This window comes from Wyeomyia smithii, chromosome 1, assembly GCF_029784165.1.
Source record: "Wyeomyia smithii strain HCP4-BCI-WySm-NY-G18 chromosome 1, ASM2978416v1, whole genome shotgun sequence".
Taxonomy (NCBI): Eukaryota; Metazoa; Arthropoda; class Insecta; order Diptera; family Culicidae; genus Wyeomyia; species Wyeomyia smithii.
This window is the reverse complement of record NC_073694.1, coordinates 150,638,214-150,660,244: the sequence shown is the minus strand read 5'-3', so window position 1 is coordinate 150,660,244 and position 22,031 is coordinate 150,638,214. Positions and strand designations below refer to the sequence as shown.

At 39.3% G+C, this 22,031-nt stretch overlaps 1 protein-coding gene across 1 annotated transcript in view; it reads right to left on the bottom strand.

Annotated features, from left to right (window-relative positions):
* LOC129729954 (myogenic-determination protein) overlaps nt 1-14,970 on the bottom strand; it is a 50,804-nt gene extending 35,834 nt beyond the window's left edge. The window contains exons 1-3 of the mRNA XM_055688885.1: nt 14,250-14,970; nt 6,207-6,329; nt 6,061-6,144 (exon numbers count right to left, since the gene is read on the bottom strand). Coding sequence (XP_055544860.1) covers nt 6,061-6,144; nt 6,207-6,329; nt 14,250-14,711 — 669 coding nt within the window. The 5' untranslated portion in view covers nt 14,712-14,970. The remainder of the gene's footprint in view (nt 1-6,060; nt 6,145-6,206; nt 6,330-14,249) is intronic.
* Nucleotides 14,971-22,031: the final 7,061 nt, after the last annotated feature.

Genomic DNA, 22,031 nt, shown 5'->3' with positions numbered 1-22,031 from the left:
TTTCGTGACGATGCGAAGCATTTCTCCGGGAAAAACGTAAAATGATTCTGCACAAATTGTGTACTATCCCTGACGTTTCGCGAAAATGGAAAGTGTAAGCATTAAAGCGGTTCGAACCGCGCTTTGGAGGTATGGTAAAGATTGCAGCTTTTAGGAAAAGCTGAAATCTGGGCGGAAACCAGGCAGACGGAACCCTGGATCGGAAAGTATTGCGTGCTTACTAGAGCGTCCATTTCCCGACTGTTTTTAGCTTCCCAGGATTCGGGAAATATAAATATGATTTCCCGGGAAATCCCGAAATCCCGGGATTTATAAAAAATTTCGAAAGAAACGTAAAATAACTGCGATTTATTTAATTTGGAGTTTATTTTTGTCACATAAAATGAGAAAAGGAATGGAATTCCTAAAACAATATAAAAAGATGATCATTTTTCGAAAAATTTATTAAAGTTCATTATTTTGTCTGGTAATTTTCTTAAAATAGGATTTCAAAAACATAAGAACATTTAGGCTTTCTTCGGTTAGAGATGAGCGTTTCTTGCTGCAGAAGTTAGCTGAATCAGAGAAAATCCGCTCACTATCAGTGGAGCTTGGTTTTATAGACATTAGGTTCTGCAACAATTTTTTAAGACTGTTAGTCAACTGACCCGTTAGTTCATAGAGCATAACTTCCTTATGAAGAATTTTTGCGCGGTTCACTGTATCAATTGAGGTGTTATCAGGTTCTGAGTCTTGAGTCTGACTGTTTCTTGATGGCTATATCAAGCTCTTCCTGGAGAGTAAGTTTATCCTTCTGTTTTGTTGCATTTTTCGAACAGGAACTCTCCTCACCTTCAACTAAAACCATCTGAAGAATCCAATCAGCTTCCTTCAAATATTTCATTACCTGCGCCTTGGAGCAGGTTGGCAATTCGCTGGACGTCAAATTCTTGTTATGTAAAAATTTCATCAACGATACCAACTCTGCTTCGACGCGACAAGATCGTCTCAAATACAGCATCATACAACTCGTTCGAGATAACATTATTTTGTTCTTTTAGTTTCGAAAGCAGGAAATTCAAACTGGCTTCAGCAGTCAGTAGTGTTGCATCTCGCCTACCGATCGCTTCGGATACCAATCTTACCGGTTGCAATGCATCAAAAAGTGACTGCAGGTTATGCACATCATCGTCAGATAGTGGGTTATTTTGCTTAAGCTCTATTAGCTTTGTTTCAATACACTTGTAGACACGAGGAAACCGTTCGAGCATCCTTTCCGTACTGTTTCATCGAGTGGTAACAACAATTAGCAATTCCAGGGGTTTTAGATGAGCTGTAACGATATGGTTTTGAAAGATTGAGTTCTTCACCGGCGATTTTCGAAAAATTCTGACAATTTTTAGAACATTCTTAAGGGTATCTGCGAAACGTGTGCGGTAGAGCACTGAGAAAAAAAATTCTTAATCAGATTACAAAAATGAATTGAATCATAACTTTACCCGAAGGCATGTCAGGTTCTTCCTCGAATTTTTCTTCATCATCACCCTCTTCGTAAGAATCATCATCGGAATCGATTGCCGCAGAGTTGTCTTTGCGAAGAACATCTGTCACTGCTAAATGTAGTGCATGGTTGTAACATTGTTGATGAATAAATGCTGACTCTTTTCCAAACTTAATCATTACAGAAGCTCCGTCGGTGGTGGCAGCAACAATGCTCTTTCCTGGTAAGCCAAAGCTTGAGGTAACAGTGCTTACACAATCATGAACTTTTCCAGCCGGAAGGAGCCCTCTGATTCGAGCAAGTCCTAGGTTGTACATGGATCCATCGAAACAATAAACATTGATGTTAATGTACCGTTTGTTATTGCAACTGGTCCACTCATCCAAAGTAAGGCTCATACATTCACCCGTTATTTGTCGCTTTTTAATTTCTTCGGTGGTGAGACTTTTCGCCTTGTCGTAAAAATCATGAATAAGCTTCATGACCGTCGATTTCGACTTCGGCAGTTGCATGCCGCGGGCGGTTATGGATTGTCGAATAAAGTCACTGTTCGTGATTGCATGGATGGAAATTCCGTCGGCTGCAGCAAGCCGCGCCACTATTTCTCCCAAAGATTGTCGTTTCACAAACTGCATCAACGAAGATCCTGCAGGAGGACTGCTTAGCTTCGACACTTTACGAGGATTTGGGTTTGTAGTTTCCGCTTCTTCAGGGGATGGTCGTTTTACGGTGATTTTGTGTTTGTTCTGCAAGTGTCGTAAAAGGCCACTGGTAGATGAACCCTTGCACGAGAGTTGCTGCGGACATTTCAAGCATTGTGCTTCGTTATCGCCGGGCAGCTTCTTGAAATATTGCCAGACTCCTGCCATTTCTGCAATAATGAATAGTTAACTGTAATAATAGATTCGAAACTGCTGCTGTATGACAGACAAACCTTTTTCCATACGATTTTTCACGACTTGTTGTTTACGGCGGTGACAAACTAATAACGCGCTGATCCTATTTTCTCCAGTCTCGTCCTCACGTGGTGTTACAATGGCGATCTTTTAATTGTGCAAGGAATTCGCCTACTTCTTGCGTCTTTGCGCGAGGATGTAATGATGAATGAATAGAGTGCGTTAGTGTAGTATTTATATAGCTTTTCTCAATCGCATTTCTTATGAACTACGATCACTTGTGCAAATCCTTTCATATTCTACTTTGCCCAATCTAGTCTTTGTGTGTAAAACAATGGTTTCTTTACATTGGCGCAAGCATTTCTTCTACTCCTTGCGTCGTGGCGTGATGATGAATTGATGGATAATGAGTGTGCGTTGGTATGGAATATTCCTTTCCTCAATCGCATTTCCTATAAACCACGATCACTTGTAAAAGTTCTTTCATATTCTACTGTCTCCAACCTAGTCTTTGTGTGTTGGAAGAATGGTATTTTTCGAATCGTCGCATGATGATGAAATAAATGTGCGTTAAATGTCAACTAATGTGCAAATCGCATTTCTTACACGAATCAAAATATATTAGAGGGGAATAAAAGTCATTCATGAACACATGGCTATACAATTCCATTCACCATTGCACAAAAGTGTACAGAGTCTGTAATTTTAAATCGATTTTCCAATATTTTTTATTGAAAAAGAAAAATACTTCCCGGGATTTGAATAACTATTTCCCGGGATTCGGGAATTCCGGGAAATTGAAATTTCCCGGGAAATCCATCCCGGGACGTCCCGGGTAGGACGCTCTAGTGCTTACGCCTGCAAGAAGCGTGCCTCAGTTTGGAATGAGGCCAAAAGAGTAGGGTCACTTCTCAGTAGAGTCTATCGTGTCACGGTAAAATTGAGTCCCAAGACGTATAAGAAACAGAAAAAGCCAAAACGGAGTCAAAACCAAGCCGCATCCGTCAAACCAAGAGCGCGAAAGTTTTATGATCAACTGCTTCGTGGAAAATCGGTGTGTGCAATAAAGAACGATGAAACCTGTGTCTAGTTTGACTACAAAACGCTTCCGGGTGATCAGTACTACACGGTTCGAGATGGTGGACTGTTGACGAGGCGGAGACATCAATTTTTGCCGAAAAGTTGAGTAGAAAGGCAATGGCAATGGAAAGAGAATTATTACTAAAACCTTCCACTTCAGACCATCAAATTGATTCATTGACGCCTTGAGACTTTTAGATATTAGCGCATTACTATTAATGCTCAGACATACTCGATATTATTTTGCTTTGTGAAATATTTTAAAACCATGCCAAAACCGGTTTCGTAGACGGTGATTCTACTTCTTTGAGCTCAGTTTTTGTCCGATTTAAGATCTGTTTTTATTAAAGATGGGTAAGAAGATGTCAATATGTGGACAAACTCGTAGAATTTCGATATTGACTTGGTGGCAACAATAAATTATAAGTAAGAAAAAAAGACCACGTGGTCATTTTGTTAACCCCCCACCCCCATGCTTGGTCTTTCGATTCTACAATCGTAAAACATAGTGCAATTGTTAAGAAATCCAATATTTTACAGATATTGATTATGAACTATGTAGAATTGTAGAACCTTTTTTGGTAGTTGTAGTCGTTCATTGTTTAAGCTCCATCTTTATATTAGCAAAAATGCTTAGGGTGTCGGTCTTGCTCCCAATTTTCCTACTAATTAGGCAGATGAAAATCGTAAGTTCGTGTGTTTTAAGTTGTGGATTGCTTCTAAAATCAATGAGTATTGTTAGCAAGGTATGTAGCATTGCCATATTTATAACTTAAATGCATCGGAATGATGTATTATTAGATGCAACGACTTTTATGCATTAGTTGTTTATAAACAAGATTAGTCTCTGGAACTTTTTTTTATTATGACTGATTGTCAGAAATGCCAGAACTATTTCGTGTAATTCCGTAGATTCTGCGGATTCCTCCGTACGAAAAAATCTTTTGACATATCATTTCACCATGTCTTTAGCAATGTCATTTAACCTTGCTCTTAAGCTCGATATAAAAATCACTGGCTTAGTCTACTTTTCCCCGGCACGCAAATATTTCATCAACATATGAAGCCAGCGTACCACTCGGAGCTGCCATCGTTGTAGCACTATCCCAAACAAAATGCCTCCATCATCCAGGTTAACAGCGTCATTGAACTCGAACCGAATCTAATTTCTCAATTCCATTTCGTGAAATGCTTGTTGGACGTCTTCCGTCGTTGCCATCCTACTGCATCCACACCGTGTGTATAGATCATGTTGTCCAAGTCACTCATGTAGGGGCACCCAAACAACGCACGGACGCATAATAATATTGTCAAGTATCCAATTGTAGCAGCGTCGACCGCTTCGAACCCTCTCCAACCGCTTCTGCATTCCCTTTTTCGAACATAGACTAATGCTGACATTTATCCTACGTACACCTCCCTGTTAGCAAAGCCGGAATGACAGCATGACATATTTTGACTAGCGGTAAAATAAATGGTAAGAGATTTTTAACAAACCCCACTCAGCCCCTCGGCCCACCTTGTGATCTAATGCGAAAGATTTTGGAAAACTGTGAAAAGCATATAATCGCAAAAAACGTTTCTATAAGTGGTGGTCATGACAAGATCACTGCACTTGTAAACTCATTATGTTTTCAAATTCTTCACATGCTGCCACATGGTGACGGTGTCGCGAACTACAGCAGTGGGTGTCATAGCAACGACATCAAACCTGCCTGCCAGCGGACGTTCGCTCGCACTAATTGAGATTTTCCCTTGTAATGTTGGACCACATCCCCGGATTAGTGCGGCAAAGTAAAAAAAGGAATCCATTAATCTTATCGCTACATTCGATCCAAGCGAAACCGGGACGGAAGATGCGTCGAACTGGAACGGAATTCGAATGTTTGGGTCGAAAATATTGGTATGAATTTCTAATCTATCTGTTTACCGAAACTCACATCACAAGCACGCCCGCGAACATTTTGTCATCATCTGCAAACGATTAATGATCGCTTGGAGCGGTCCATTCGTCAACACCATTAATCTTGGGCGAATTGCCTCGTGCAAATCCATGCAATCCAAAATAAAGCAAATGATGGAGGAAACGGATATCTGCCGAAATGAGTTCCTACACTCAGTTTGTTTACACACCAGCAGGCGATGATTGATATTAGAACCTATGTCCTGTTCATGGGCAGCGCTTGCTGACATTTGGTGAATGTCATGAGCACGGAACTAAACTACAAACCAGGCCACCCCATGCTTCTTTCAGCAATCTGCGAAAAATCCCACCCATTCAGCAGTTTCCATATGTTTATCAACAAATAATTAAACGACGATATTTCAGAAGTCGAGATCGCTCGGAATCATCTGGCGCCACAGCCGCTCTCACCCACCATAAAATGACAAAACAAGGCACGATCGCGCCGGGTGTTGATATTTCATGACAACGCAACATGGCCTATTAGATCTGGGTGAGTAAGAAGGTGTGAACTGATATGCGTACCGTAAATGCGATGGTATTACCCGAAACGACCGATGCTAATTGGCGCTAATGTGTGCTCGTATGTAGTGGCTATCATAGGGAGAGCGGAGCTCAACAATTACTTTTTTCCCACTTACCATGTAGTCTTGTGGTGTGGAAAAGCTAGACATTGAACTGCTGTCGGTGAGTATATCCGGACTCTGCCGAATCGGTGGTGCTTCCTGGTGGGAAGAACAGAGCCAATATTTAAGGAATTTGGGATGCAGAAAAATGAACTACCAACCTCCAGTAATGCTTGCAAGCTATCGATATACTCAATGGCGTTCCGAAGGATTTCCACCTTCGGTAACCGCTGGTTTGGATTCGTACTGGTTCGTCGCTTCAGGACTTCGAATGCCTCATTGACCTGCCGGAAGAGATAAATCAAATATAAGTTACGTTTTTCACAGTAAGAGAAACATTGCGGTCTACTTTATTTTGTGCTTTTTGAAACATTAGTATTTGAAGTATTGAAATACGACAACTGAAGAGATTTTGGTTTTCATGTAACAAATGGTTCCTGCATATTGAAATTTTACAATTGCAGGGACCCAAATCAATGAGTCATATGTCCACGTCAAACGATAGTTTCGTAAAATAGTCGATAGAAAACACGAGCTCTGTGGCATTCACTTTACGATCTGAATAATCTTATTGATCGCAAAAAGGATCGAAAGGCGGAATGCGTTGTTGGAAATATCACTCAGTAAAGTTTGTTGACATTCTAATGGGTTGTATTAACGTGAAACGAGACGGAATCCAAGCATGGGAGGACCGATGGCTTCCTCCTGCAAACTATCGCACAATTTTTCAATTTGTGAAACTGCTAAACCAACATCAGAGCACCTAATTTAATCAGTTCGTACATTAGGTTTCACCGTGAAACGTTTATCTCTCGGTGTTGTTTATATTTTCGCACCGATATAGTGACTAGAACATTTTCCACAAATTCCACAAATACCGGCACGTTAGAGTCGTGTAACCACTCAAACTAAGTATACTTTTCTCTTTACACTAATAAACAGCGCGGCCGGAACAAATTTCCGCTAAAAATCGGCCGGAATGGGCTAAAACTTGCCCCTAAGTGTAGCGCCTCGCAAAATATCGGTTTTTGCTTTTTTCTAGTTTCAAGTCAACTGCGTGTGTCAAATTTTGCGCCCGTGCACAGTGGGGCGACTCCATACAAAGGCTGGCCAAGCAAAAAAAGTGTCGATAAATCCGACAAAAACTTGGTATTTGCATAATTTTGGGGCGCTGAACACGAATTTGGCATCCATTTTTTATTTGGGGCCGTCCATAAAGCACGAAATCCAAATTTTAATATTTTTTGGCAGTTTTTTTCCTTTTTTATAGAATGACTATATAGAATTGACAACAAGTAGTGCCACCGGGCGTCCTCCCCATTGAAAAAAACAAATACGTAATTTATAGACGACCCCTCGAACTAAACAAATTTTGCCTAAATATATATATATTTTTTAATAAACTGAAACAACATAAGTAATACAAACTAATTACAAATTGAGAAAATCATCATCAGCATCATCATCTTCCGCTGTGATCGCTTAAATCTCGTGTGGAATTGTTTCCAGAAAATTTGAAGTTCATTATACTGATCAGCAGGAAAAATGTCTTTCGCTGCAATTTTCATTTCTTCTAGTAATTTTCGATGTTTCATTACATATTTTATACATATGTTAAACATATGTTATCTTCCAAATCCGGTTTCTATGGTTGGAAGAGGACATTTAAATACATGTATAACACCATGAATTGACAGCTTATTAGGCATTGAATTAGGTGGTGCCGCTGAAGTTGAAGGCTCCATAATAAAATTCAACGAATTTATAAATTTGAAAACCAAGACACTGGAATGACACAACTTTCTAAATGAAAGATGCGGAGGGCGACGACTGTTCTTTGTTTTTTCTCGTAAAGCAAAATGTGGGCTTTACTTTTGTATGCAAACGAGTGCGAAGCAAAAGCAATTTTCAAACGGGCTATTATTAGCCGGAGTTTGATGGTATGAATTCGCTGCTAGTATTTAACTCTTCAATCAGTTTAGCGAATTTCATGATCATAAATTGAAAAGGCTGAATGTTTCTAATATTGTTTTAAATTTGCAGAAAGTGATAAAGTTTGACATAATTAAAATTTCATAAAGATTTGTTTACTGTTTTCTTGTTTAACACTTATTTTATAACTTTTCATTGATAAATTTTGTGATTTTTGCCCAAATTTATATTTTATCCTTACGGATTGAGTACGATATCATAAATTTTCATTAATGGGGTATCATGGTTATGATTAAAATTAATCCTGGATGAAATTTCAACTTCAAAAATAAATATTAAAAATTCTACTATCGCTTTCTTCACTAAAGTGACAATTTGCGCAGTTTTGCGCTACAGCGGACAGTATGCATTTTGAAGCTTACGTTTTTACCTAAATTTTGAATGTAGTCACAACCGTGGCAAACTGCGGCAACTAAACTTTTAAGCTACTTTTCTACAAAAAATCACGTTTTTTTAATTTTTCCTAGTGTCAGGCCTACTATGACCAAATTTTACAATATCTAATGAAAAGGGTTTGTTTTGCACTATATTTCCAACAACTTTTCCTCTGACGTCAAAAAAAAAATCCAAGCTATCATTGAAGCTACAGAGCGTTTCACAGTAATATACTTTTTTTTCAAAAAAAAAAGACAAAAAACGTCAGTTCGCCAAGCTTTGACAAGTCATAAAAAATTCAGATTTCATGATATTGCGCCCAAATTTTGGATTTAGACACTTGAATGCTATAACAATAAAGGAAAAATATTATGAAATAGCTAACGAAAAAAAATATTTTTGGCTGATGGCCAGCGATTCCCCACTGTGCGGTGTTGTCAGCACTGCCAGCAGCAGGCTGCGCTAGCGTTAGGGATGGGAAACCTATCGATAATTATCGATAGTATCGATAGTTGCCGGCTATCGATAGAATCGTTAAGCTTTCCGCGTTATCGATAGTTATTGATATTTTCCTCGCATTGGCATTTATACTCCACAAAGATGCCAGAACTGAAAAAATATATTGGCCTAGACTTTGTTTAAAGAGAATTCGATGATTGTTTGCTTTCACATGAAATTGTTAGAAAATTGAGGGATACTCATTTCCGCTCACTCTACCTTATACGGACAACGACAAGATTTCGCCTAAGTGTGAATTATGGGTGCGAATAAACTTTTAAATATTGTTCCTGTCCACAACGGGAGCAACATTTTGTTGTTTTTCTTCATCTGGTTCTGGTTGTCAAACTATCGATAATTATCGATAGTTATCGATGGTATTAAGGAATTTATCGATAATTATCGATAGCCATTTTAGTCGATATTTCCCATCCCTAGCTAGCGTATGCAAATGTTAAAATTGTTATGATTCTGTTGAATTTAGGTATATATATGGTAATATACTGTTAACAATGATAAAATAATGCTTGGATGTCCGTATTTTGGAAGCTTGCGAAAATTACATAAATCAATATTATTTTCACCAGCAGATTCAGTAAACCAACATTCATAAAATTAGTAATTCTGAGTAATTCTGAGCTTGAAAAACTTTATTACCAGTCTTTGATAACACTCAAAAATCATTTAAGAAAATTTTTCCTGGTAGTTCAAAAGTAAACAAGCCCTCCAAACCCATATTGCATATTCAGTTTCGGGGTGTCAATTCCCTTCAATTTGCCGCGTGCTGATAGCTCGCTCCACAAGTACAATTTTCAAACTTGATGTGCGACAGACTTGCAGTCCTAAAGTAATGCTACAAGTCTGTTGAAGAAAGCAATGCTCTATCTCTTGTGCCTAAAGTGTGAGAGCTTATATTCAGCTGGATGTTCAGCCAATATTCGCGGTGAATATTATAATATTCACCGCAAATATTGACTGAATATGGGCTCTTACGCATAAGAGCTAGAGCATTACAATATTCGACAAACATGTAGTACTACTTAGGGACTACAAGTTTGTCATACATCGTATTTGTAAATTGTACTTTTGGAGCGAGTAGTCGGCACGCGGCGAAATAGTACCCTAAGATTGAATATGCAACCTTGTTTATGGGTTAGAAGCACTACTATCAGTTTGCTAAGAAAGTTACAAAATGGAGGCTCAAGTTCAGAGCGTTTTCGAGTGCTAAAAAATTTTGCCTATGGAAGCCATTATGTTCCAATCCGAGCTTGTTCTCGTGCTGGACTGGGTAGGTAGTAAAGCATTTCAAGTTTTTACAGTGAATTTGAGGATTGCCGTAAGGCATTTATCAACCTGTTAGGGAACATTCATAAATGGCGTAGCATTTGAGGGGGGAGGGAGGGGTTTGCAGTTTCGTGACGAAATGTGGCGAGGGGGAGCCAAGCTACGTAGCAAACATGAAACCGCAGACAGACGTCCAAGCTGAGTTCCAAACTTGTGTAAAGATTTTAAAAGTAGCAATCCGTAACCAGATAGCGCTACCAGTGGCGCCAGGCTCATACACCAGCGAAAAAAAAATGTATTGTAGCGCTAAGGTCACCAGGCAGCACTAGTATACAAGTGATTTATAACGCAATTCTCTTTGAAAATTTACACAGAATTTTCGATCAATTTTGTTCTTGCTTGGACGTCTGTCTGTGATGAAACTGAGAAAAAATTTAGATTTTTTCTAGTTCTTTTTTATCACTGTTTTGTCTGTTTAGGGTCATTTATATTACTTCCTTGTCTTTTCTTGTTCATTCATGACTCAAGAAATGTTTTGGATAATAAAATTTGCAAAAAAAATATCATGTGGGTGGGGGGGGGGCGTGTTGTTATAAAGCCACGTAATTATCTAGAGGGGGGTCCTGACTTTGTGACGAAATGCTACGATGGGGGAGGAGGGGGTCAAAAAAACCTAAAAAAAAGCTACGTCATTTATGGATGTTCCCTTACTTATATTTCACGGGAAAATCCTGGTTTGTCAATTTACGGGGCGAATAGAAACAACGCCATAGCGAATATTTTTACTCGAAAAAATATTTTTGAGAAATGCAATCATATTTTTCATGTAAAAGGATGCCTGGAGCTTGTTTTGTACATTCTCAATCCATGTTGGTCAGGACTTACGAACCAAAAGGTTCGAAATCGTATAAAAAACTGGATCCGCTCTGCCTGATGCAAGCTACAAGAATGTTACGTAGAAATAACTGCCTCTTCGCCAAGCGACCGCGAAATATGGAATCAACTTCTTTGTCTACCATCAGAACCCAATCCAGCAGATAACCAAGCTATTAGCCTAAAACTTGACGAAAGTCTGGTTTATTTGCTGCGTGATGCTTGACATGAATTGACAACGACATCAGCAACCGAAATGAAGCGGACCAAGATTCTAGTTCTACATTTCCGCTATTTAAATACTTTTTAACGTTTTTTTGCATTCCATAACAATGAAGTTGATGCAATAATTCTTTTTCTCCAAAATAAAATGCGAATATTTCATCAGAACAAGAAAAACGCAGTCGACTGATGAGTGTTTCTATTCACCCCATTGCGGGGTGAATAGAAACATGCAACATTTCTTTCAATGAAAGAGTGAATTATTTATTTATTGAAATGGTAATAGGAAGGTCAGACCCATGTTTCAAAGCTTCTATATTCGTTCTAGACATTACATTTTTTTTTGTACATTGCAAGATATAATGGAGACTGTTTCTGTTCATCCCGTTTTACGGTACTTTTGTTTCCTAATTGATTAGTGAATACAAGCATGCACATATACAAATAAATTTTTTTATATACGCATCTGCATGTATTCACGCAAACGTATTTAGACTCATACAAAATGTGTTGGTGAAAGAAAAAAAAACAATCAGTGAGAGAAAAAATACGAATTGATTAGTGTAAAAAAAAAGTTTGCTAGTAAAAGAAAAATGTTGATTATCGCTCTACTTCGACAGGTTTCGCATAACACTGTTGTAGAAAACCTGCTGTTATCCGAAAGCCTAAGCAATACTCAAATCAATATTATTTTCCAATGGATCCAAAAATCCAACTGAAATAAAACATAATAGTTAGCAGCTTTTATAACAAATCAAAAATACGAAATAAACCACCTAGTGCTGTGATCTGCCTTTTCTCACTCGAAATGCATTATTTTTTCAAGTAGATTAGCACTTAAAGTTTAATTCTCAAAAAATATAAACATTACAAACGGATATTCTCTATACCTTTCGTTTGTGGCAACCAACAGCGCAAACATTCCATAGAAAAAGGTTATATTTCATTACGCAGATATCTTATACCCCGCTTACACTACACCACATATCACCTGATATCAGGCGATTCGTGCTATCGAGGCCATATCACCATCCATATTACTTGATATCCCATACAATCGAGCTGTCAACGGATATCACCTCGGCTACATGCTATCGCGGTTATCAAAACCAATAATAACCGCATTTCCAGCAGTTGGCAACACGGCCAACAGACATTTGACGCAACCCTGCAAATTTCGCAATTCGCGTTGCATGCGAGAAAAAAGGAAGGAAATATTTTTGCTATTTTCATCCCGCACATCTTGACAATTGCATATGAGAGTTCGCGTTGGTGCGAGCCAACTAGCTGACATCTCTATCCTAATCCCATTGCTCTTGTTGACTTGTTTTAGCTTTGACCTGTTTTTGTTTTCTTCTCTTTTCAATTATCAAAGCAAATGTCAAATCATATCAGCTCACTGTAGTGTAAACACTCGAGTTGATATCCGATATCATCTGGCGATATCAGGTCATATCCGGCATAGTCTGAACAAGGTATTATTGATATTGACACCGTTGTTTATGGGGGGTATTCGACTGTAGAAAAACTAAATACCACCTATTGGGAATATTTCCCAGATGCCATTTCAAAATCCAAGAAATTCTGAAAAACAACCAAAAATGGTCCAATATGAGGATTCTTGATCGCCCAAAGGCCGGAAATCCACACAAAAGGCCACTATTTGAAATTCAAGATGGCTTTCGGTTTCTGGAAAATTGAAATGGCCAAATACAACGCAATATAGATATTTTCGCTATATGCATTCTAAAAGCATTGCACAGTGGTCCAATAAGGCAAAAAGTGGAACTTATTTCCATAGCGTCTTTTACCTTCATCCTAGCTTAAAAGTGTCTTCGGAACAATTATTTGTATGAATGACCCGCATAATCGCAAATTGTCAAAAAGTATGAAAAGTTTACTATACTAAAAATAAAACAAAATTAACTTTTTTGTGTTAAGAGATAGAAGAATAAATTGTTCAGCAAAGTTGTAGAAGATTCAAAAATATGAAACTTCGTTGAACAAATGAAAATCCTATCTTCTTTCGGTACAAAGTTATAAAGTATATTTCATGGACCTTACTTAAAAGTTAGTTTTTTGTACTTAACTTTTGTTAGTTGCATTTTACACGAAAGTATTGTTCGGAGGAATTGTTGGGGCACATAAAACACACATTTTTGCCAAAGGTCATATATCTCCAGGACTTTTCTTTACAAAGTTATATCAAATTAAATAAAAAATGTGCACTTTTATATTAAATGCAAAATTTAAGCAGCGATCACGAATTGAAATGGATATTAGAAAACTGTAAATAAAACAAGGCTTGAAATGATATTTAAAGAGTAAACCCCGTTATCAACAGTAGGTGCATAGAAAAAAGTAAATGAATGATAAAAATTGGAGTTAGCAGAAAATTCGAACCAAACTTCAGCATGTTAACGAGAGAAAGTTATAAAAATTCATCAAGACAATAACAAAAATTCACTAAAACTTTTGTTAATTCAAAGTGAAACTTTTTTATTCAAAGCTTAGAATAGTGTAAAATAATAATAGAAACTTATAAATTTACATTGTGCTACTAAAAAACGAATATTATTCATTTACCAACTCTTACAAATACCATCCAAAGACGGAAATACCATAATAATACAACCTGAATTTCGTTTAGAAACAATACATTGACATCGACATACTGTACGATTTGTAGTAGGAAAACATTACTATCGTATTTAGGAAAATTGTTCGTATATGGTATCTTGCTGTATCAAACAAAATTCCAAATACGGGCCTAAACATTCCTAAACATCCAGATGCGGAAAAACGTTGCACTTGAAAGACAGTCATAACAGCTGACCTCTTAATGACAAATTTTTGAAATATTTTCATGTTTTATTATAACTGAAGTGCATCTATATCAGCTCTGTCGAAAATTTAATTTTAATTGTCAGCCGTCTTTGCCGGCTCCCGCTAACACCAACCTTTCTCAAACGTCTCCGTTCGCGCAAGGTCGCAGCTTTCCGCCTGTCCACGGTTACGGTTTTCTTCTTGCACGCCTTACAGGCCCACGTTAGGCAGGGCCGGTTAGGACTGGCCATGCAACCGGAAGATGGTGCCAGCACGTGCTCCTCGGAACTTTCACTGTTATCGTCGTACTCGTTCAGCTGCAATTGTTTCTGTCGGATCTGCAGTTGTTGAATGTTCAACTTCAACTTCTGCTCGGCCGTCAATTCACTCTGGCCGGAACTGCACAAAAAATCACTTTCACTAACGTTTGGCGGCCGATTCATTGCCCCAAAATTCACACGCCCTAACATTCCAATCCTCGTTTTACTATCACTCCGATGTTCGCTTTCATATCCTTGTTTTAATTCTTGATAGCGAAAACTCGTTACCCCCATTGGTACCGACTTCCGACAGAGATTTTTGTTGAACTTGGTCATGGTTTAGACACCGTTCGGCAACGCACACGCGATCCAGTTCACCATCGACGACGAAATCCGCGAGCAGACTGTCTAGTTCGCGACGGATTCTCGACTCTGTTTGTCACATATGTTGTCACCAAGAAAAACGATCCTCATTTGCTGTCCAAATTCTAGACAGTAGCAGCAGTACCATCACCAACAACAGCAACAGCACGCAAAGATGATCGTGGGTGCGTGATCGACCAGATGTTGTGACACTGGTTTCGAGTGTGACAAATTCGCTGTTTCTTCCTTTCCTTGTGAGTTAACATCGCTCTTCGCCGTTTTTCTCATTCGTTGCGGCATGCTGATATACTTGGGCTTAGGACTGACTTCAACTGTGGTGGGCGGAACCAATAGGTTGTCCTCCCCTTTTTTGTTGTCCTGCGCAGTTAGAGGATTAGCTGCGCCGGAAAATTTAGTTTGAATCTAACGATGAACAATGCGGCAGTATAACTGCAGGCGAAAGACGCCAAGCTTTCGTGAAAATGTTACTGTTTTCCTCGCATCGTTCAAGCTACGGGAAACTTACACAGTAAGGTTATCAACTAATTGACAGTTTTTAGGTAATATGATCTCTATGATCTGAAGATAATTTGAGAAATTTGTAGGTTATTGTTTCGTTGTAAGAAAGCGGGATTAAAACTTTTTACTAAATGATGGCGTGTATAAAATGCTTCAAGTGGTAACTTAAAATGGTCTGTGTGAGTTACTTTCAGAATGTAGGTTCCTTCAAACATCAATCAATTGCCTTGATGCTGTCTAGAGTTCCTTTCTTCACATGATAAGCATTAGTCTGTTTTTTTTTCCGTAAAATGCGATTAGAAAAACAAGCTCGAAATTGTCAAGATTCAAGTTTTTCCACACCAAAAACTTCTTTAAGTTGCAGTGTGCACTTGAAATTACTATAGCTTCGGTTCTTAACGAACACACGATGGCTCGACAAACCAGCATTGCAAATATAAAATTTTCCTCAGAACGGATTTTTTTTCTTCTGAGAATTTTATATTTTATGCTATCCTAATGTCAAACCACAATGCTTTAAATAGGTATAGAAAATCCACAGGTCTCGATCATCCGAAGTATAAAAAATCATGCCAACGAATGATTGATTCCGGCCTGCACACGTGCTTACTTAGTTTTTCTCCTAAAAGCGCGCCATTTTCATGTGGCAAAACGCACCTCGATAAACCGAAAGATGCTGTCAGTTGGCGTTCATTCTCTCTTCCTCACTCTCACAAAATTCTTAACGATATATCCGCGTTGTTGTCAGTTGTCGCGTTCGCATTATCGAATGAACTCCAATGCACGAGCATGTTGAAATGATGATTCACTGTTGCGTCAGCCATGATGTCTTCAGTAAAGTGAATGTGAGTAATCAAACGACCTGGGTGAAGTTACCGTTGTTTACATTTTCCATGCGCCCACAAGTAAACTGAGAATTGTTTTGTCTTTGGTAGAAATTTTGGCGAGAGAAGGTTATGATCGTGTTTTTAAATATGGTTTGGTTAATAGTTCCGTTGTTCTGTTGCAAATTCAGTGGTTCACATCCGTGAGAATGGTATTTCCTATCAATAAATTGACACGACATACTTCATACCTGCTTGAGCAGTGCAGCATCCATTTAAGGTGAAACGGGATTGTGGCCTTTTCCTATACAATTTTGAGGTTAGAGTTCTTTTTACTTCTGTATTTTGATCGTAAAAAATTCGGCTTCCACTAAATAAACAGCACTCAAATTGCTACTTCAGGCATGCAACAGTTGTGAAAACAATTGATCAAAGTTTCATGTACGTAGTCTTCATAAATCAAGAAAAATTAGATTGCAAAATTCGAGTTGATCGCGACCACGTCCCGTTTCACCTTAAAAAGTACGAGGCACGAGGAATCGCGGTGAATTTAAGGATAGAAACGTGTAACTCGATTAGCTAAATAAAACCTGAAATTGTCGTTGAAATTTTTTTGATGCAACTTTCAAGAGTATGGAACTAGTACTTCTAAACGAAATTCGGAGGCCAAATCATTTCCATACGTTCCATTGGTCTCAACTCGAAAATTCCTAAATCCCATAAAGTCGATTTAAAAAAAAATTAAATAGCACCAGATCTCGACGTTTCATGCATTTCCAAGACAATTGAGATGAAGGAATTCTTTGAATTTGATGAGCTTTAACTACCGGTGCATTTTTTCGTCGAAGATTTTTCTCGAGGAAACGAAATTTTTGAGCCCTACTTCTGAACGAAATTCGAAAAGTTCCGAACTTTCATTGCTACTGTAATTGTATTCAACCAAAACTTTGACATAATATATGTTGTGTGGATTTTGTTAAATTTCATATTTTTTGTTTTATGATTTTCCTCTGTTTTGGTTAAATGTGCTTTGGCGATTTCTGGAAAAAATATTGAAGATTCGTAAACCAACGTGACACAAATTCATAAAGATCATATTCCAATTATACTACGTTAGGTATTTTGCGTTGAAAAACTGTAAACTCCAGTGTGTTTCATTCTACCGTTCTACGCATATTTGTCCCACAAATCAGGCAAAAGAGAAAATCGATTTCAAAGTTTTATAATATTTTTACGCATCGCGTCAATGTGACGCAGCCCATTCTGGGTTTCTAACTAGTTTTACTTTGTAGTATATTGTTTTCAGTAAATTTAGTTGAATGTTTTTTTTTATTTAATTTTTTTTCCATAAAAATACCCACTTGGATAATATAAATTTGCCATCCAGTAGGTCAGCGTTTCTCAACCCGGGGTACGCGTAAGCCTCTAGGGGATACGCGTTTTTCAATCAAACAAACGATAGTTCAAGTTGCAACCTGAATTAGGCTACCACAGAATGATCTATCACTACTCTCTTCCACACTGCGAAAACAAACCAAGCCGGGGGTTAAAATTGGTTTGGAAAATATCACCAAGGGTTACGCAGACCAAAAAAGGTTAAGAACCGCTTCAGTAGGTAAATCCCCAGTCTATGAAACATGATGCGGTTAAGCAGCATTAAGAAGTGTTATGTCACTGCAATCGGTCGTTTTATAAACTGGGCAAATGCTTCGGTCCAACCAGTCCGCTGGTAGTTTGTTTTCGGCCCAAACTTCGAAGATGAGCCGATGGATTGCACTCCACAGCTGCTCATGCCGGCCTTAAAAAGTTAGGCTAGGAGGCCTTCCTTTCCAACTGCTTTTTGGGGTTTTTTTGCTCTTTAATAGCTAACTTCGCCCAAGCTTGGCGAGTACACAGCTTGTCCATCCTCCTTTAATTCTCTCCTGTTGCTGTCGTTGACTCTATCCTTTTCGCCTTTCAACAACACCTCAGCTCAGAGATCGTTCGTAGTGCTCTTATTTCTTGGTTTGATGAAGTCTCTTTTCGGCCGCTCTAACCTGTCAATAACTCTTGCTCATCTGGTGTGTCACACAATTTGCTGCCAACATGGTGCGAGTACGGACTCAGCTTTTCTTGTCCGTCACACTCCAAATTGCGTGTAGTCCCTACGGTCGTGTTCAACACTCCTCGCGCATTGCTGACCGTATCGCGGATGTGGCTTCAATGTTCAATCAAGTCTCCAATCGGTTTACCCATCCGCTCATCAACTTTCCGACTGCATCAACTGCGTCAGCTGACAACCTCTGGATGTCCAACCATATCTTCCACGAAGTACTCGACTCGATGCGAATAGTTTTTACCACGATATGGTGATCGAAACGACGACTCATCGTTTGGGCCTCGGACCATCAACCAGAACATAGTCGATCTGAAACCTGGCTTCGCTATTAAAAAATTAAATAGCACCAGATCTCGACGTTTCATGCATTTCCAAGACAATTGAGATGAAGGAATTCTTTGAATTTGATGAGCTTTAACTACCGGTGCATTTTTTCGTCGAAGATTTTTCTCGAGGAAACGAAATTTTTGAGCCCTACTTCTGAACGAAATTCGAAAAGTTCCGAACTTTCATTGCTACTGTAATTGTATTCAACCAAAACTTTGACATAATATATGTTGTGTGGATTTTGTTAAATTTCATATTTTTTGTTTTATGATTTTCCTCTGTTTTGGTTAAATGTGCTTTGGCGATTTCTGGAAAAAATATTGAAGATTCGTAAACCAACGTGACACAAATTCATAAAGATCATATTCCAATTATACTACGTTAGGTATTTTGCGTTGAAAAACTGTAAACTCCAGTGTGTTTCATTCTACCGTTCTACGCATATTTGTCCCACAAATCAGGCAAAAGAGAAAATCGATTTCAAAGTTTTATAATATTTTTACGCATCGCGTCAATGTGACGCAGCCCATTCTGGGTTTCTAACTAGTTTTACTTTGTAGTATATTGTTTTCAGTAAATTTAGTTGAATGTTTTTTTTTATTTAATTTTTTTTCCATAAAAATACCCACTTGGATAATATAAATTTGCCATCCAGTAGGTCAGCGTTTCTCAACCCGGGGTACGCGTAAGCCTCTAGGGGATACGCGTTTTTCAATCAAACAAACGATAGTTCAAGTTGCAACCTGAATTAGGCTACCACAGAATGATCTATCACTACTCTCTTCCACACTGCGAAAACAAACCAAGCCGGGGGTTAAAATTGGTTTGGAAAATATCACCAAGGGTTACGCAGACCAAAAAAGGTTAAGAACCGCTTCAGTAGGTAAATCCCCAGTCTATGAAACATGATGCGGTTAAGCAGCATTAAGAAGTGTTATGTCACTGCAATCGGTCGTTTTATAAACTGGGCAAATGCTTCGGTCCAACCAGTCCGCTGGTAGTTTGTTTTCGGCCCAAACTTCGAAGATGAGCCGATGGATTGCACTCCACAGCTGCTCATGCCGGCCTTAAAAAGTTAGGCTAGGAGGCCTTCCTTTCCAACTGCTTTTTGGGGTTTTTTTGCTCTTTAATAGCTAACTTCGCCCAAGCTTGGCGAGTACACAGCTTGTCCATCCTCCTTTAATTCTCTCCTGTTGCTGTCGTTGACTCTATCCTTTTCGCCTTTCAACAACACCTCAGCTCAGAGATCGTTCGTAGTGCTCTTATTTCTTGGTTTGATGAAGTCTCTTTTCGGCCGCTCTAACCTGTCAATAACTCTTGCTCATCTGGTGTGTCACACAATTTGCTGCCAACATGGTGCGAGTACGGACTCAGCTTTTCTTGTCCGTCACACTCCAAATTGCGTGTAGTCCCTACGGTCGTGTTCAACACTCCTCGCGCATTGCTGACCGTATCGCGGATGTGGCTTCAATGTTCAATCAAGTCTCCAATCGGTTTACCCATCCGCTCATCAACTTTCCGACTGCATCAACTGCGTCAGCTGACAACCTCTGGATGTCCAACCATATCTTCCACGAAGTACTCGACTCGATGCGAATAGTTTTTACCACGATATGGTGATCGAAACGACGACTCATCGTTTGGGCCTCGGACCGTCAACCAGAACATAGTCGATCTGAAACCTGGCTTCGCTATTAGGGTGTCTTGTTCGTGCAAAGTATGTGCTACAGTTTGCCATACCTCTGCAAGCACAGCGAATAAGAAGGAAGAACTACTCCCGTTCAACCTGTGTTCTCCATTAGAGATGGTCGGGTTTCGGGTTTTCAAACCCGAAACCCGAGCCCGACCCGTACCCGACGGGTTCGGGTCGAGTTCGGGTTTGAAAATTTCTGGAAGTGTCGGGTACGGGTCGGGTTCGGGTTTTGTGAAAAAAATATTTTCGGGTTCGGGTCGGGTTCGGGTTTGAAAATGTCGGGTTCAGGTCGGGTTTGGGTATGAAAACCCGAAACCCGACTATAAAATCTATGAAATCTCGGGTTCGGGTCAGGCTCGGGTTTCACATTTTCGGGTTCGGGTCGGGTTCGGGTTTCAAAGAAATAAAATTTTCGGGTTCGGGTTTCAACGAAAAAAAATTTCGGGTTCGGGTCGGGCTCGGGTTTCGACCGAAAGAAAAAATTCGGGTTCGGGTCGGGTACGGGTTTGAAAAACATCAAACCCGACCATCTCTTTTCTCCATAGTTCGTACCCTAGCGACTGCGAGTACGAGGATGTACCGGAATACCATAAAACTGACTTCGAACAAGTCAAACGTATGCAACTGGTCCGCCTGCATGCACCCCGGTGCTAAGTGGGTGGCTTAAGCGCCACTCTCATGCGAGAGACCACCCACCACGATTAACAATTGCCCGACCTGAGACCTTTGGGAGAAGGTTCCTTTTTTTATCCCTATCCTAGGGAGGGGAAGCAAGTTGGCAGACTCAAAACTCTCGCTGTACTCCGCATACACCTGCGTCGGAAAACCTGACTGACGCGACGACTTCGGCGTCCTAACACACGATTTTAAATCTCACCGATACTACACAAGGGGGTTTTCTCATCCCTGGCAAAGCCTCAACTTCCCACTCGACTGCCTATCAGCGAATTGGGAGTTGCCTTGGCTGATATCGGAGTCAGCCTCTCCAGTAAATTCATGAAAGAATAAGAAAGTAAACGAACCGAACAGCATGAAAAACCTAACCGAGAACTGTGATAAAGCGCATCAAAACATCTTAATTTCGCTAAATGATAACTATAATTCTATTTGCTTTTCAAACCATGATGTAACATTTATTCCATCTTGTCTTCTAGCACATAACTATTTCTCTATTCCCTTTCCTCTATATCATTCTAGCTAGCTCTTATCACGTGCCCCGTGCGGTTTCAATTCCACCCACGATTGGGGGTAGGGGGTAAGCGGTGGGCAAACTCGCTTGCTTCTCACCCTCGTTTAATTATGGAGACATTTAGTATCGCATGCGCATGGATAAATCAAAAACCAGCTACTCACTCAATACCCGGGGTTTACTTGAGAATGTTTTCTGAGGGCGGCATCGCCGCTCGCTGCGTCCTGTCGTCGATTAGTCCGATCCGCCCACGCGGATCCCTTTTCCTCTGCTGCTCGTCGCTTCGGTGGCATGGGTGGAGAAAGGCAATTAGAGAAATCGAGCACCGGGGATCTCATTCTTTGAGTTTTTATGCCAATTACTACTTTGACCGTGATATTGCTCGCGGTGTTTGAGTCAAAGATCTTTTGCAAAAAAAATTAATAATAATTTAAACTCTAACTTTATTTTGGAAATTATGTTCGATAGCAAACTAAGTAATTAATAAACATTTATATAGAAGAAAGACGTAATATAAGAAGTGAAAATTGTATATTTAAATCATATGTGTACTTGTTACATCATTCCCCACTAAAAGTACGAAAATTTGATTGGCGTTGCGACAAAGTTACAACAGAATCCAATCAAATTTTCGTAGGCCAAA